This window comes from Papio anubis, chromosome 18 (assembly GCF_008728515.1).
Source record: "Papio anubis isolate 15944 chromosome 18, Panubis1.0, whole genome shotgun sequence".
In the NCBI taxonomy this organism is placed as follows: Eukaryota; Metazoa; Chordata; class Mammalia; order Primates; family Cercopithecidae; genus Papio; species Papio anubis.
In genome coordinates, this window is record NC_044993.1 from 6,039,958 (window position 1) to 6,055,632 (window position 15,675).

At 56.0% G+C, this 15,675-nt stretch overlaps 1 protein-coding gene across 4 annotated transcripts in view; it reads right to left on the reverse strand.

Annotated features, from left to right (window-relative positions):
* Positions 1-1,518: 1,518 nt before the first annotated feature.
* The window catches only part of OSGIN1 (oxidative stress induced growth inhibitor 1), a 34,466-nt gene continuing 20,309 nt past the window's right edge, over positions 1,519-15,675 (reverse strand). For 2 of the 4 annotated variants that reach the window (XM_003917242.5, XM_009196948.3), the window contains 5 exons: positions 10,057-10,155; positions 8,408-8,544; positions 6,740-6,931; positions 6,426-6,517; positions 1,519-2,784 (listed from right to left, as the gene is read on the reverse strand). In XM_003917242.5, coding sequence (XP_003917291.3) covers positions 1,839-2,784; positions 6,426-6,517; positions 6,740-6,931; positions 8,408-8,544; positions 10,057-10,123 — 1,434 coding nt within the window. In that variant the 5' untranslated portion in view covers positions 10,124-10,155 and the 3' untranslated portion in view covers positions 1,519-1,838. Of the gene's footprint in view, positions 2,785-6,425; positions 6,518-6,739; positions 6,932-8,407; positions 8,545-10,056; positions 10,156-13,286; positions 13,381-14,391; positions 14,540-15,675 lie in introns of those variants that run through there. The other 2 variants (XM_009196946.4, XM_003917241.5) reach the window with 2 other exon arrangements.

Sequence of the window (15,675 nt, forward strand, 5' to 3'; positions counted from 1 at the left end):
CATCCGCCCGCCTACCTGTCCATCAATCCATCTATCCATCCATCCACCACCGGCCCATCCATTCATCCATCCATCCACCACCATCCCTCCATCCATCCATCCATCCATCCACCACCACCCATCCATCCATCCGCCAGCCTACCTGTCCATCAATCCATCTATCCATCCATCCACCAACCCACCGGCCCATCCATTCATCCATCCATCCACCCACCACCATCCCTCCATCCATCCATCCATCCATCCATCCATCCATCCATCCATCCATCCATCCATCCATCCGTCCATCCATCTGCCCGCCTGCCCATCTGTCTGTCCATACACCCACCCACCCACCCTCCCATCCATTCATCCATCCATCCTCCCACCATCCTCCCATCCATCCATCCGTCCATCTTCCCTCCCATCCATCCACCCACCCACCCTCCCTCCCGTCCACCTACCCATCATCCTCCCATCCATCCAACCATCCTCCCATCTATCCATCCATCCACCCATTCATTTAAAAGATGAATTAAGGAGAACCCACTAGGTGCCAGGCAGGTGCCCAAGTGCTGAGTTCCAGCAATGGGCAAAACAGATGGTGTACTTGGCCTCCTGGAGCTCCTGGAGCTTACATCCGAGTGGGCAGAGCCAAACAGTGAAATGATTCCACAAATAAATGAACAATTAAAACTGAACTGCTGGCAGGGTGTGGTGGCTCATGCCTGTAATACCAGCACTTTGGAGAGCCAAAGAGGGCGGATCACTTGAGGTCAGGAGTTCAAGACCAGCCTGGCCAACATGGTGAAACCCCTGTCTATTAAAAATAAAACAACTAGCTGGGTGAGGTGACAGGCACCTGTAATCCCAGCTACTTGGGAGGCTGAGGCAGGAGAATCGTTTGAACTCAGAAGCAGAGGTTGTAGTGAACCAAGCACCACGCACTCCAGCCTGGACAACAAAATGAGACTCTGTCTCAAAAAAATAGAAAAATAAAAACTGAACTGCTATGAAAAGGTAGCACCTTGGACCATGAGAGGAGTCTTTGCTGCGATGGCAGTGGAGGGATTTGTGTCAGAAGAGGCTTCCTAGAGGAAGTGATTCTTACGCTGAGAGACCCCAAGGAAGAGGAATTAAAGAAGAAACTGTCCTGGGCTGGGGACCCTCTGTGCAAAGGCCCTGCGGCAGGCAGGGACCTGGCCAGCAGGAGGGACTGAAAGGAAGCCACGTGGCAGAACAGAGAGGAGAGGGGACAGACTGTGGGGGTGGGGTGCAGAACTGCAGTGCCCTCCGGGACACCACTCCCTGCACACACCCGCCACTGCCACCCCCAGGCTGTAGTACAGCTGCCCGCTCAACTGCCCCCACACTTGGGGCACCATCCTTTGTACCCCAAGGCCCCAGTCATGGACCTCATCCAGGACCACATGCCCCAGGACTCCTCCCCCAATCGCCTTCCCTCCCTTCCCCTGAGCCCAGTGCAGGGTCCCAGGAACACAGCTCCCTCCCTGAGCACAGAGTCCTCAGACGCATGAGTGCAGGTGGGCACTGGCTTTATTTGGGACCTGCTTCTGGAAGGCGCAGGCCTACAGGTCTCCTGCTGGGTGCTCAGCTGGTCCTGGTGATCCCAGCTCACACCAGCAGCTTTACCCCCAAATCCTAGGTCTAGGCTGACCCTGGCCTGCGGCCACTGTTACCACCTCAGACACTGGGATCCCTACTCCTCTTGACCCCAAAGGTCAGCTATGTGGGCTGACACCCCTCCCTGGGGCATCTTTGGACGGACCCTACATCCAGCAGAGATGTGGTCATCTTTGTCCTCTCAGGGCCTGGGCGCCAGCAGGTCTGGCCGGGTGTTAGGGTGGCTTCCTGGTCTCCTTCCTTAGCAGGGAGCTGGCGACAGCCAGGGCTCCCCCCTGCACAAACCTCACGAAGTTGTCCCCGGCCAGCGGCCCCATGGCGTACAGGCCCTCCTGGCGGGTGCTCTGGTAGGTGAAGGGGTCCACGTCAATGGGGTTCCTCTTGGTGCTCAGTGGCTGGTCAGGGTCCACTGCAAAGTCAGCCCCTGCCCCAGGCAGGAAGGAGAGGTCGGGGTGGGAGCCGATGAGGACCAGCACCAGGGAGACCTCAAAGACCTTCTCGACACCCTTGAGGTCCTGGAACACGGCCTGGCAGTCTTCCTTGAAGCACAGCAGCCGGTGCCCGGGGAGGCTGCGGTAACCCTCGTAGGGGCTGGGTGACAGGATGGACTGCTCCCGCATCATCTGATGCACCTTGTGGTACTCAGGGTACAGCATCTTGGGCAGCTGGTTGAACACCAGGCCGGGGTCGTCCACCGCCCGGCGGAAGGCATGGATCACCGGGATGTTGTAGTGGCGGGCGTAGAGGACTGCATCAGCCGCTGACAGCCCCGCGCCAATGATGAGGACAGGGTCCGAGGCCGGGGTCAGCGCACCCACCCTTGTGGCCGCCTCCAGAGCGGACAGCTCATGGTGGATGAAGGGCAGGGCCTCCCCGGGGATGCCCAGCCGGGCTGGGCTGTCGAACGTGCCTGTGGCGAGGACCACGTTGCGGGCCCACAGCGAGAAGGGCTGCCGGCCCTGGTCCCTGCTCAGGAAGCCGCTCACCTGGAAGAGGGGGCTGGAGTCCTGGGCCCCACAGCTGTTGGGATTGGGGGTCCCCCACTCCACGGCTGTGACAACAGCACCGGACACAAAGTTATGCCCCAGACCCTTCTTGACCACGTAGTCCCTGTAGTAGTGGGCAATGTCCCCGGCCGTGGCCCGGCTGTTGCGAAGGCCTCTGTTGGGGAGGATGCAGGAGGCCAGAGTCAGACACTGTTAAGGGTTGGGGGGCTGGGTGGGATGGGAGAGGTCCAGGGCGGTATCAGGCCCTGGAGCTGGACTAGGCTATAGCTGTAGGACTGGGCCAGGTAATTCAACCTCTCCAAGCCTCAGTCTCCTCTTCTGTAAAATGGAGCTAACAAGGGTGCCTCCCTCAGGAGAGGTGGTATAGGGTAGTGTAGGGTGGTGTAGGGCGGGGTTCAGAGTGCAGCCTCCAGAGCCACACTGCCTGGGCTCGAGTCCTGACTCTGCCATCAGGGAGCTGTGTCTGTTTCCCCAGTTTGCAAAATGAGGAAGATGTTGGTGGCAGGACCTATTTCGTGAGGTCGTGGAGAGAATTTGGTGAGCCGATAAAAACAAAGGGCTTAGGATGGAACCTGACTGGAAGGAAGTGCCACGTGAGGATGGGCCACCATGATTGTCACCTCAAAGGATTAAATATGGTATGATTCTGTTTTTATAGAGTTCAGAAACAGGCAGAACTCATCTATGGAGTTGGACATCAAGAGAGGGGTTACCTCCGGGGATGGGGAAGGGGGTCCTGGTCGGAAAGGGCATGGGGGCTTCTGGGGAGAAGGTCGGTTTCTTGATTCTCTGTGCTTACCTTGAGAAATTTCATCAACCGGTACTCACAGGAGTTACGTACTTTTCTATACGTAGCTAATTTTTTAAATTTTATTTTATTATTATTTTTTGAGACAGAGTCTCACTCTGCTGCCCAGGCTGGAGTGCCGTAGCGTGATCTCAGCTTACTTCGGCCCCCGCTTCCTGGGCTCAAGCGATTCTCATGCCTGTGCCTCCTGAGTAGCTGGGACTACAGGCGTGCAGCGCCAAGCCTGGCTAATTTTTGTATTTTTATTAGAGATAGGGTATTGCCGTGTTGGCCAGGCTGGTCTCGAACTCTTGACCTCAAGTGATCCACCGGCCTCGGCTTCCCAAAGTGCTGGGATTACAGGCTCGCACCACTGCACCCGGCCCATATGTAGTCAATTTAAAAGTTGATTTAAAGACTCCCACGTGAGGCACTCACCATCATTCCCAGCCCACACAGCAGCAGGAGGTATTTTATTATTGTTGTTGTTGTTTTAATTGTCACTCTTTCCAGGGGCAGAGACTGTAGGCCCATTCTTGTGGGGGTTGAATGACAGGCTTTGGCATCATCCTAGCACCTTCCTGTATCTCACTGTGTGACCTCAGATGAGTTAATTTACCCAGCTTGTGGACTTATGGTTCAGGATGAACTCCCTTAGGGGAGAATCCTGTGCCACCTGCTGTCTGGCTACATGTAGCAGGAGCTGGCAATGGACCTCCAAGGCCGTGCCAGTCAACCCAGCGCAGCTCGTCTGTGACCCTGGAATTTATCTCTGTGGGCCGCCATTCTCCTTTTCTCAGTTTTTGTAGAGGTTGTGATACAGAACGGTCCCAAGAGCATGTTCTGTGCGGAGTTATTTATAATAATGACACAATGGAAAGAATGAACGCTCCAGGGCTGGCAGGGGCTGGGTAACCTTGGCAGCGCCGTGAGGGCAGGGGGTGTGTCTGCAGTGGTTTTGTGCTCTGATGTCTAAGCCCAAGGCCTGGCACATAATAAGCATTTGGTGATTTGCCGGACTGGGGATGCTCACCCGCCTTTGGGAATATTGTGAGGCCACGTAAAAGGATGGTTTTGAACGCTGTGACATTGCCACATGAAATACTTGGGATAGAATGTGAAAACGCAAACGTAGGCTATGAAAGGCTATGCTTACATGTGAAATGCAAGTTTCTGGCTGCCTACTAACACGTAGCTACACAAACCTGGGTGTCTTCCTGCCAAACATGCAGAAGAGTCTTTGCATCAAAGAGACAGTGAGGCCTGGAGGGGGACGCCTGGAGTGCCTGCCGTTGGGGACACAAGCCGGGTCACAGCCCTGGGGGCAGAGGAAGCCGGGCTTCCCAAAAGGCAGACGGCACCCGGGCATCTGCGCTGGGGCAGCTTCTCACTTGGGTGGACACACCTGGGAGGAGCAGGGGCTGGAACTCCTTTATTCAGTGATTGAAACTGTGACAGGAAAATCAATCTTGGGCCCCCGAATCACTAAGTTAAAGGAAAAGTCAAGCAGGCAACTGCTTAGGGCAAAGCTGCCTCCCATCCTACTCAAAGTCTTCCCTCTGCTCACTGAGATAAATGCACATCTGATTGCCTGCTTCAGAAAGGCTCATCAGAAACTCAAGAATGCAACCGTTTGTCCCTCACCTGTTGGAGACCTGGAAACCCTCCCTGCTGGAGTTGTCCCGCCTCTGGACGGAACCAATGTCCATCTTACATATATTGATTGATGTCTCAAGTCTCCCTAATGTACACAGCCAGGCTGTGCCCCGACCACCTTGGGCACATGTTATCAGGACCTCCTGAGGCTGTGTCATGGTCATGCATCCTCGACCTTGGCAATTAAACTTCCCAAATTGACTGAGACCTGTCTCAGATATTCAGGGTTCACAAACCATTTCTCTAGGGTGGCCATGATGGGGCAGGAAGCCAGATGGGGAGAAAATACCCCAGCAGTGAAAGGGTGGGGAGAAGTGTGCGTTTCGGGTGAGCTGTTTTCCTTCTCCATTTCCAATAATCTGCATGACCTCAGGTGAGTTAGTTTACCCAACTTGTGGGCTCATGGTTAAGGATGAAACTCACCTGTAGCAAAAGCATTAAAAAAAAGAAGAAAAAAGAAAGTCACCCTGTGAGCTGACCCAGAAAGATGGTTCTAGGCCAGGCTCAGAATAGACCGAGGGGCTGAAGGGAGACCACGGACTGGGGGACCTGTGCCAGAGGCATGGGGCAGGGCGTGAGGGTCAGGGGCCAGCTGTTACCCCCTCCTTAGGGGCTGGGGCACTCCAGGGAGGCCCAGTTGGGGGCCATGTGACAGGATGGTCTGCTGCTTGCACGGGACAGGGGGTCATCGGGGGAGCCCAGCTCTGTTGCTCAGCTCCACTCATGTGGGCTGGACAAGTCCTTTCCCTATCTGAGCCTCAGTTTCCCCCTCTGGAAGAAGAGGAAGACAGACCAGATGCACTCTAAAACCCCTGTACCTCTGGCTCCTGGGCTCAGTGTGGGGGGCCTGTGAAAGGAAAATAAATCTTGGGGCCCCCCAAATCACGAAGCTAAAGGGAAAAGTCAAGGTGAGAACTGCTGAGGGTCAACCTGCCTCCCCTTCTATTCAGTCACCCCTCTGCTCACGGAGATAGATGCATATCTGATCGCCTCATTTGGAGATGCTCATCAGAACCTCAAAAGGATGCAACTGTTTATCTCTCACCTACCTGTGACCTGGAAGCCCCTCCCCGCTTCCTGCCTTTGCTTCCAGTTGGCCCACCTTTCCAGACCGAACCAGTGTACTTCTTACAAATATTGATTCACGTCTCATGTCTCCCTAAAGTGTTTAAAACCAAGCTGTGCCCGATCACCTTGGCTACACGTCCTTAGGACTTCCTGAGGCTGTGTAATGGGCGTGTCCTCAACTTTGGCAAAATAAACTTTCTAAAGTAACTGAGACCTGTCTCAGATTTTCTGGGTTCACAGGCCCAACCTTCCGTGTCCCCCAAGGCGTCCTGGGGCAGCCTCACCTTCGCTTCTTCTGCATCCAGTCCTTGACCTCCAGGTCCGGGAGCCCCATCCACTGGCCTTGGCTCAGGGTCACCATGGAGCCTTCGATGGACTGCAGGAAAAGGAACACTTTGGTCCAGGCCTCTGCTAACCTGAACCCATTTGGGGCTAGAGGGCATGGGAGGCCTTGGTTGGGGCTGGGTGGAGGGAGGAGGGAGAGGCAGGGTTGCGGGGTGGAGAATGAGGAAAGGGAGATGCCAGAGTCCCAGCTCCAAGTGGGGAGAATGAGGGAGACAGCCCCCCCCCACAAGGCATGCCCTCGCTGCCCACTTACGTGCCAGGCTCCCCCGGGGAGGTTCCGGCCCAGGACCACATGGGGGATGGCGTGCTCCTCCTGGTGCTTCCAGGTGAGGACCGACTTCATGTGTCCCCCAAAGTCTGTGTCCGGGCGCAGAAGGGCATCAAAGAGCAGGGCCACGGGGCTTTGGGATCGGCCTTCGAGGCCTTCAGACAGGTAGTCCAGGTCCTGGAGGGGGGCACAGGTCAGAGGGGCTGCTGGAGGAGAGCGGGGTCATCTTCCCAGAGTCTCAGGCTGGGCAGGAATGTGGGGATTGGGGCTGGGCCGTTTCCGTGGCACTGGAGGGTCTCAGAGAGATGCGCACACTGGGGGCGGTTTGAAGCTCTCATTCTGAGGGCTTTCCAGGAGGCCAAGGGCCCCAGAGTACAGAGCAAATGGGCAAGCTTAGATGAGACTGGGGCGATTGCCTGAGCCTACATCCCTACCCTAATATCAGCGTGGTCAGATCAGCCGGGGAGGTGCTGCCTCTTTGTTTTTGTTTTGTTTTTTTTTTTTTTTTTGAGACGGAGTCTCGCTCTGCCGCCCAGGCTGGAGTGCAGTGGTACGATCTCGGCTCACTGCAAGCGCCACCTCCCGGGTTCACGCCATTCTCCTGCCTCAGCCTCCTGAGTAGCTGGGACTACAGGCGCCCGTCACCGTGCCTGGCTAATTTTTTGTATTTTTAGTAGAGACAGGGTTTCACCGTGGTCTCGATCTCCTGACGTCGTGATCCGCCCGTCTCAGCCTCCCAACGTGCTGGGATTACAGGCGTGAGCCACCGCGCCCGGCCGGCGGTGCTGCCTCTTAACAGTAGATAATGCAGGCAGGTTCTGACAAGTCCTGCAGCCATCCATCATTTACCTGTTTAATTTTGACAAGCCCAGTGTGTCCCTGTTTTACTGGAGTGGGGTCATTTTTCTCTGTATATTATACTGAGGAACTAGTATTCTATGGAGAGCATTTTGAAAAATACTGATCCAGATCAAATGGTCAAGACCTATTTCCTCATCCCCAACTTGGGCGGGAGGGGAACAGGAGGATGTACGCTGCCTGACGAGGGAGGTCAACAAGGGGAGGTCGTGGAGGGGCACAGTGGAAAACAAGGGTATGGAGGGAGGATTTGCAAACCCTTGTGGGCAGGAGGTAGTGGGACTGAAATATCTGTGGCAGAGTTTCTCAACCTTAGCCCCACTGACATTTGAGCCAGATCGTTCTTTGTAGCTACAACAAAGTCATCCAAATGTCAGTGGGGCCAAGGTTGAGAAACTCCACCGCAGATATTTCAGTTCCACCACCCTCGCTGTCCTGTGCAGTGTTGGACGTTTGCCAGCATCCCTGGCCTCCACCCTGCTAGATTTGGTAGTACCGCCACCCTGCCATGACAACCCAAATTGTCGCCAGACATTGCCAGGTGCCCCCGAGGAGAAAAATCATCCCCTCCTTGAGAACCACAGGTCTAGGGTATAGTGAGTCCTAGACCATGTGGCATTTGTGGGTCTCTGATTTCTCTTTCATGATCTCCGTGGCTGACTTTGTGGACTCTTGAATTCTGTGTTTGGTCTTGTTTCCAGCAAACACACACTTTTGTTCCTCCCTGGGAAAGCTGCGGTAGTTTTCCAAGGGTGGGTGTGTCCTCCCCAGAGCTCCGGCCCCAGGCTGACCCACCTGGTCCAGGATGGAGACCCCTGGGGCCTCGGTGAGCTTCCTCTGCAGCAGGGGGTGTGGGTGGACGGCATCTGGCTTCACGTAGGGTGTGTAGCCGGAGAGCAGGTACGACAGGCAGATACCAGAGGGGCCGTTACCTGGGGACAGAGGGTGGAGGTTAAAGGGGGTGGCCTTTTCAGGTGGGAGACACTACTGTGGAACGCTTTGATCTAGATGTGGCACATTCATTCATTTATCCTTCATTCATAAAAATAAAATATTGATTAAGCCCTTAGCCTGTGCCAGACACTATGCCTAATGATAATTTAAAAAAGAACGAATGGACAACTGCTGAGAGCTTCTTCTGTGCCAGGAATTGTACTGAGAGCTTTCGCAATAGCCTCACAATAGCTTCATTGAGGTAAGCGCTACTCTTTTCCTCCTTTTATCCTTGAGGAAATGTGTACAGAGAGGTTAAGTAACTTGCCCGTGGTCACACGGCTGGAAGGTAGATGAGCCAGGATTAAAACCCAGACAGAGGGAACCTCTGACAACATGACTGAGATTCTGAGATTGCTAACAACTAGGTCAGATGGATGAGGGAATGTAGCACAGACTGCTACGTGGCCTGGGGGCGAGCTTGAGTGGTGGGTGCTCGTGGGCATTCAGGGGTGCCGGGCCACCTGTTGGGTCTGCTGCTTGCATGTCTGAAGAACTGCGCCACCATCTGTGGTGCTTCCTGGGCAATTCACCAGGCACAGCCCTGTGATAGCGCTTCTCTTTTTATCTGTCCTTTCCCCTCTCCTTATCTCATCTGATTCAGAATATTACTCATATGTAGGATACCAGGAGGAACCATAAGAAATCACAGGCACCCATCTGTTTTTGCCTTACTGAAATGACCATCTCACGTGGCTCAACTGGACGCCTGCATACTGGGGGGTCATCTGTCCCCATTTTTGCAGACAGAGGACAGGAATCATAAGCTACTGCTGTGTGTCCTCTCGTGTGGGCACCTAGCACAGTGCTGGGCACAGGGTAGTCATGGGACCACTGTGGGCTCAGGACCAGGCCTCCCTGCCCCACGCTGGGTTGCCTCCAGCTGATGGGTGTGTTCTAGAGCCCTGGGTTCTCGGAGGTGTAAAAGGGAATGATAGTTTATAAACGGCTAAGCCTAGCACTGGCCACATAGTAAATGCTCAATGGCTTAATTTAAAGACCACTGTAAAGAGGCCAGGCCTGGGCCAAGCATGGTGATTCACACCTATAATCCCAGCACTTTGGGAGGCTGAGGCAGGCAGATCACTTGAGGTTAGGAGTTCGAGACCAGCCTGGCTGACATGGCGAAACCCCGTCTCTACTAAAAATACAAAAGTTAGCTGGGCGTGGTGGCAGCCACCTGTAATCCCAGCTACTCGGGAGGCTGAGGCAGGAGAATCGCTTTAGCTCGGGAGGCGGAGGTTGCAGTGAGCCAAGATCGCACCACTGCACTCCAGCCTGGGTGACAGAGTGAGACTTTGTCTCAAAACAAAAACAAACAAACAAAAAACCCCGAAATACAAAAAAAAAAAAAAAAGGCCAGGCCTGGACTTGCCCAGCTCCTGCCCTCAGACCTGGGGGGTACCCGGAAGGCTCAGTGGAGCCCCTCCCTGGCTGCGGCTGACACTCACCCACGATGATGACTGGGAGGGGCTCTGAGCTGCTGGCGCCGAGGTGGTCCTTTCCAGAGGAGCTCATGGCTGGTGGGGGGCTTGGGGCTGGCGGTGGACCTGGAGCGGGGGAGAGGGGAAGGAAGAGCCCGTTTGGGTGAGGCCTGGGTGTCGACACAGCCACTTCACCTTCCAGCTAGGGTGGCCTCCTGTGGCCCCTAGGGTCTTGTCTGGGGTCCCCGTGAGGCATATCTGATGGGACTCCCTTCTTGCTCCCACACAGCCTCTGCTCCGAACAGCCCGTCTGCCCCACCCCTCCCCGGTCATGCAGGACGTGACCTTCCCTCCTCTGGCCTGGTTGCCCCAGGCAGCCACTGTCCCTCTGAGCCTCACTCTGCTCTCCCATCTCACTGGAGCAGCAACAGTCCCCGAAGCTCGTTATCTGTCTTCCCGAGAGGCCGTTCCTGGCCAACCCAGGAACAAGCCCTGCCAGGCCCTTCTGTGGGCCACAGCCCTCGAGTCCCAGTGTGGCCTGGTGGACTTTGGAGTCGTCACCCAGCCCTGGTAAGTTGCTCCCTATCCCATTCCTGGGCCTCTCTGGGTCTCAGTTTCCTCATCTGTAAAATGGAAGCAGTGGGTCCCTACCTCCTAGGATGGTTGAGGGACGCAGTGGGGTCACAGACGGGAAGCACCTGCCTGGAGTGAATTTACCACGGGGAAAGGGCCAGCGCTGTGGCCTGCCCCAGGGGCTGGGCTGGACTTGGGGAAATGGAAGCAGTGGCCAGGTTTGGGGACGTGCCGGTGAACCTGCCATCTCTGGGGCAGCTGCGCCCTCTGCTGGCCCCAGGCCCAAATCGCTCAAAGGGACTCAGGTGCTGGTCCTAGAGCTGCCGGTGCCCAGAGGGGCATCAGACCCACCTTCTCCCCTACACCAGCTCGCAGAGGACACTAGCCTCACCCGAGGGCCACACGCTGCCATCCTGAGAGCCACAAGGCAACACCCTTGTGGGCACAGGGATGGTGAGCATTTGGCACTTACTCTGTACCGGGTATTTGACATGCTTTTTCTCATATCCGCCTCACACTGACCCTGTGCAGTCCTGGCCGTGTTAATGTCCCATTCCACAGATGTGTGAACAGGGCTCAGAGAGGTCGCATAAGCTTCTCAGTGTCATGCAGCTGGCTTTGAAACCCAGGGCTCACTGGTGCCAAGGCCCTGCCAGTGCCACCACCCACGCCATTCGGCCTGTCCCCCATGGAGATCCAGGTGCCACACTCACAGGGGAAAGACTGAGTGGGAGGGCACTGGGCTTGGACCATCCAGAGTGGCCAGGGGTGGGGGCCCAGGGTCACCTGCCTCCAGAATTCTTCCAGAGAAAGTGGGAATCTGGATTTCTATGCGAATTATCTGCTTTGAAGAAGTGCGCAATGAATGAAAGCACAGTTTTGGAAGATCCTTAACAGGCCAGCCAAACACAGCTGAGACCAGTGTGTGGCCTCCGATGTGCGCAGGGTGACAGAAACACCATCGTCCACCTCCAGGCAGGCTCCGAGGAGATGGATGAGAGACTGCCATACAGATGGGCCACTGAGAGGACCCGAGTGTTGCCCCCGCAGTGACAACAACTGACCTTCTCACAGCACTCTACAGTGGGAAGGAGGTTGCATCGAAGCAGTAGCATCCAGCCCGCTCAGCAGCCTTGACAGGTGAGCCCTGTCACCTCCGTCTTGCAGGTGAGGAGAAGGAGGCTCCGAGGGTGAGGATGAGCCCAGCAGGGAAGGGGTCTGTCAGGGACCCCTGTGTTGGTGCTCTCTGCTCCCCTGAGCGCAGCCTTCCTTGCCTCCGCTGGGGCGGGGGCCAGGGACAGCTTCCGTGTCCTGTCTAGGCAAGCCCGTATGCCCAGCACCCAAGACCTCCTCCTCCCTTTCCGGAGAGAAGGAAGGTGACATCCTGCAGTCGCCAGGGACCACATGGCCTCTTCCTGCCCGGCTCCCTGCAAGGCCTCAGGATGCCTGCCTGGCGAGGGGATTTCAGGGTGACGCCGCCACCAATTATAATAATAGTAATAGTCACGAGAACAACAAAGGCAGCACGTGGCTGACATTTCCATACTTCTGTGGAGTGGGCTGCGTGCCAGGCATGATCTCAACACTTAATACACATTAACAAATCGAAACCTTATTTAATCGGGTTGTTGTAAGTACTCTGAGGGCCAGAGAGTTTCTCACGGCCCTTTACAGTCTGCAAGGTGGTTGAACCGGCTTTCACAGGCCGGGCTGGATCGGAGCCCAGGTCGCCCTGCTCCAGAGCCTTCTCTGTGCCCCGAGGGCTGTGACAGCTCCTGCTGAGACCCCTCTGCCGGGTGGAACGTGCAGTGTCTGTTCCAGGGTCCCCCACTGCTCTGTCACAGCGCTAGTGGCAGGCGGGGAGGCAGAGGGACAGCTGATGACCTGGTGTTCTGGCCGGGAAGGGATCATTTCTCATTGACCCTGAGTGCTGGGTATACCCAGAGGCCTTGGAGAATAGGACTGCCGGTCCCAGAGAGCTTTCTCTGGCTAGCTCCTGGTACCTTTCTCTGGCTTGCTCCTGGTACCCTCGAATGGCTCCGAGCCCCTCAGTCCTCATCATGATCCACGGGAACAGCAGCCACTGGGGAGCATGGGACCTCCTGGTAAGGGGCTTCCCCACATTACCTCCTTTGATCCTCCTAGCAACCCACTTTGCAGATGAGGAGACTGAGGCTTGGAGAGGTGAAGCCATGCCCTGAGGCTATCGAGCCGTTGGGCGATGGAACCAAAATTTGATCCCCGTGGGCTGACCCCCCGGACACCCCAACCCCTTCCCCAAATGGGTGAGCCAACGTGCTCCATCTGCCCCAGTGCACCCGCCCTGGGCCATGCCCTGCCCCTCCTTTGTTCTTTTGGATCCTCCCACCACCCTGAGAAACACACTTGCAGGAGCCCCTGTTGGCCAGTGAGGAATCAGAACTGGCTGCCCCTTACCACCCTCTGCAGGCAGCAGAGGGCACTGATTTACCGCCAGGGCTTTGGGGCTCCAAGTCCAGGGCTCCCTCCTGAGACTGTCCTCAGGCACCTGAACAGAAGCTTCTGGATGCCACATACGTGAGGTCACCACCCAGGGGCTGGACCTGAGAAGTCACTTCCTGTGCAGAGTGACCCACGACGCCCCAAAGTCCCAAGCAGCTTGACGCTGTCACCCATTACCTCAGACAAGTATGCTGCCAACTTACAAAAGAGCGTCCAAAGTTTCATTTCAGTTCTTTTTGTGCTTTTCAGTTTTATGGAGTCGGAAGAATCAATTTTTAATGTTATCTTTTTAACTCCCTTTGATTGAAGACGGCAGTAGATGGAAAGAAGTTAACATTAAAAATTGATGTTTCAAATTTCACAAAGGCAAATATGATAAAAGAAATGAAAACAGTTGCACCTTCGACTGATATTTCTATCAAGCGTGCAGCATTTGTACTTCTGAGGTTGTTAAAGCTGCAAACTGCTCTGAGACTCTGGGACACCTGTATGTCTGCATTTCTTTGGCACCTCTAGTGGCCATTTACTCATTTGCCTTTGAAGACACCCCAAGAGTGGGCTTTCTCATCCCCATTGTGCAGAGGAAGAAGCGCCCTTCAGGAGGAGTGGGCGTCTTGCCTCAGGTCACCTAGGAGTGTCCAAGACCATGGCCATGTGACAAATCTTAGTTCTGCCAAGTCCCCTCCAGTAAAACAGCTGACTACAGGGAGACCAAGAAAGTGACATGAAGCTCTGGGGGGGCTAAAGTGTGAGGAGGTGGTCTGTCCACGCAAGCGGCACTTGCTGTTTATCAGAGATGAGCCCTCACCCCAGTGCCGCACACCTGGAGCCCAGGATCTCCTGCAGCTCCCCAGCCTCCCAGGGGCCGCCCTCCCGACCCACCGCACTCTTGAGCCTCCTGAGAGAAGCTAAGTCGCTGGGACCTCTGGGGCTTGGGGGCTGTTCATGGGCACCCAGCCTGGCTGCCGATAGAGTGGTCGTAGAACAGCTGGGCGGCACACCCGGCTGGCCACACCCCTCTTTCCTGCTAGGAACGGCGGTTACATGGGCCAGGGTACGCTGGGACTGTGGCCGCTGCAGCTGCTTGGCTGAGGGTGCCAGGGACACAGCTGCGGATCTGGGAGGAATCTGGGGTAGGGGAGAATCCTGCCGGGCTCCAGAGAACCCAGGGGAGGGCCTCCACTCAGGACCGCCCGGGATCACTGCCTGGCGCCAGGGCTCTGCAGACCCTCCAGTCCAGCTGGGCCTGCCACTGGTGCCTGGGATGTGCCTGATTCCCTGCCCCGGAGCCTGGCCCCGGACACTCACCTGACAGTCAGTGGTGCGGGAGCCCGGCGAGCCTGGCCAAGCTGTGCTCTAGGAGGGTCAGGGGATCACAGATCACAGAGTCCCCCGTGAGATCGGGACACCCATTACCCCGTGGGGATCCAAGAGGCTCTGAGAGGCCAGAGGGAAGTGAGGGTATTTCACAGGGAGGGAGGAGGCGGCGCAGGCAGTGGGCGGGGCCAGGAAAATCACTTTCATAAGCGTGAGTCAGCAGGGACCCGTGATGAATGAACTTGCACACTGGGCGGGTGTCACGCTGCCTGCCTCATGGCCAGCCTTAAAGGGCCCCTGCTGGGCAGCATGCCAGGGGGCCTAGGGTGGCGGTCCCTCCCAGCCACCTCCCCCCAGCCAGACCCCCATCCCCAGGGCTCAGTCTCTGGAGGAGGAACCAGTAACCTCTGAATGAGCCAGCCTGGCCTTTCCCACAAGGAGGAGGAGATGGCTTTGTCCGGCGCACAAAGTAAACCCGTCCAGTTCCCTCATTCCACCTGGATTCTACTGCACCCTCCAGCCCCCAAAAGCTCTCTGGCACCAGCCTGCCTGGGCTGAGAATCCAGCTTTGTCATTTCCTGGCTGCAGGGCTCTGGCAAGCTGCTTAGGGCCCAGACCTCAGTGTTCTCATCTGAAAACTGGGGCAAGTCACAGATTGTCTCTGCCAGAGTGGCTGTGAGGGTTTAAATGACATCTTTCTGGGCTGCCATGCTTAGAACTTGAAGCCTGCTCCCTGGCTCTTCTCTCCTGTTTTGTGTGGGTAGCACTGCACACCCCACACCTTGCTGTTTCCTAATTATTATTATTATTATTTGAGACGGAGTTTAGCTCTTGTTTCCCAGGCTGGGGTGCAATGGCGCGATCTCGGTTCACTGCAACCTACACCTCCCGGGCTCAAGCGATTCCCCTGCCTCAGCCTCCTGAGTAGCTGAGATTACAGGCGTGCGCCACCACGCCCGGTGATTTTATATTTTTAGTAGAGATAGGGTTTCACCATGTTGGCAAGGCTGGTCTGGAACTCCCGACCTCAGATGATCTGCCTGCCTCAGCCTTCCAAAGTGCTGGGATTACAGGCGAGATGCCGCACCCGGCCTGTTTCTGAATTATTTTATTGTCTCTCTTCCCAAACCAGAATGTGAGCTCTGTGTGGGCAGGAAGGCGTGTTCGCGACTGCTCTACCCAGCGTCTAGAATATCACTTAGCACACATAGGTGCCCAATATCGCTTAAACAGAAGGGAGGCACGGAGGGAGGGAAGGAGGGAGGGAGGGAAAGG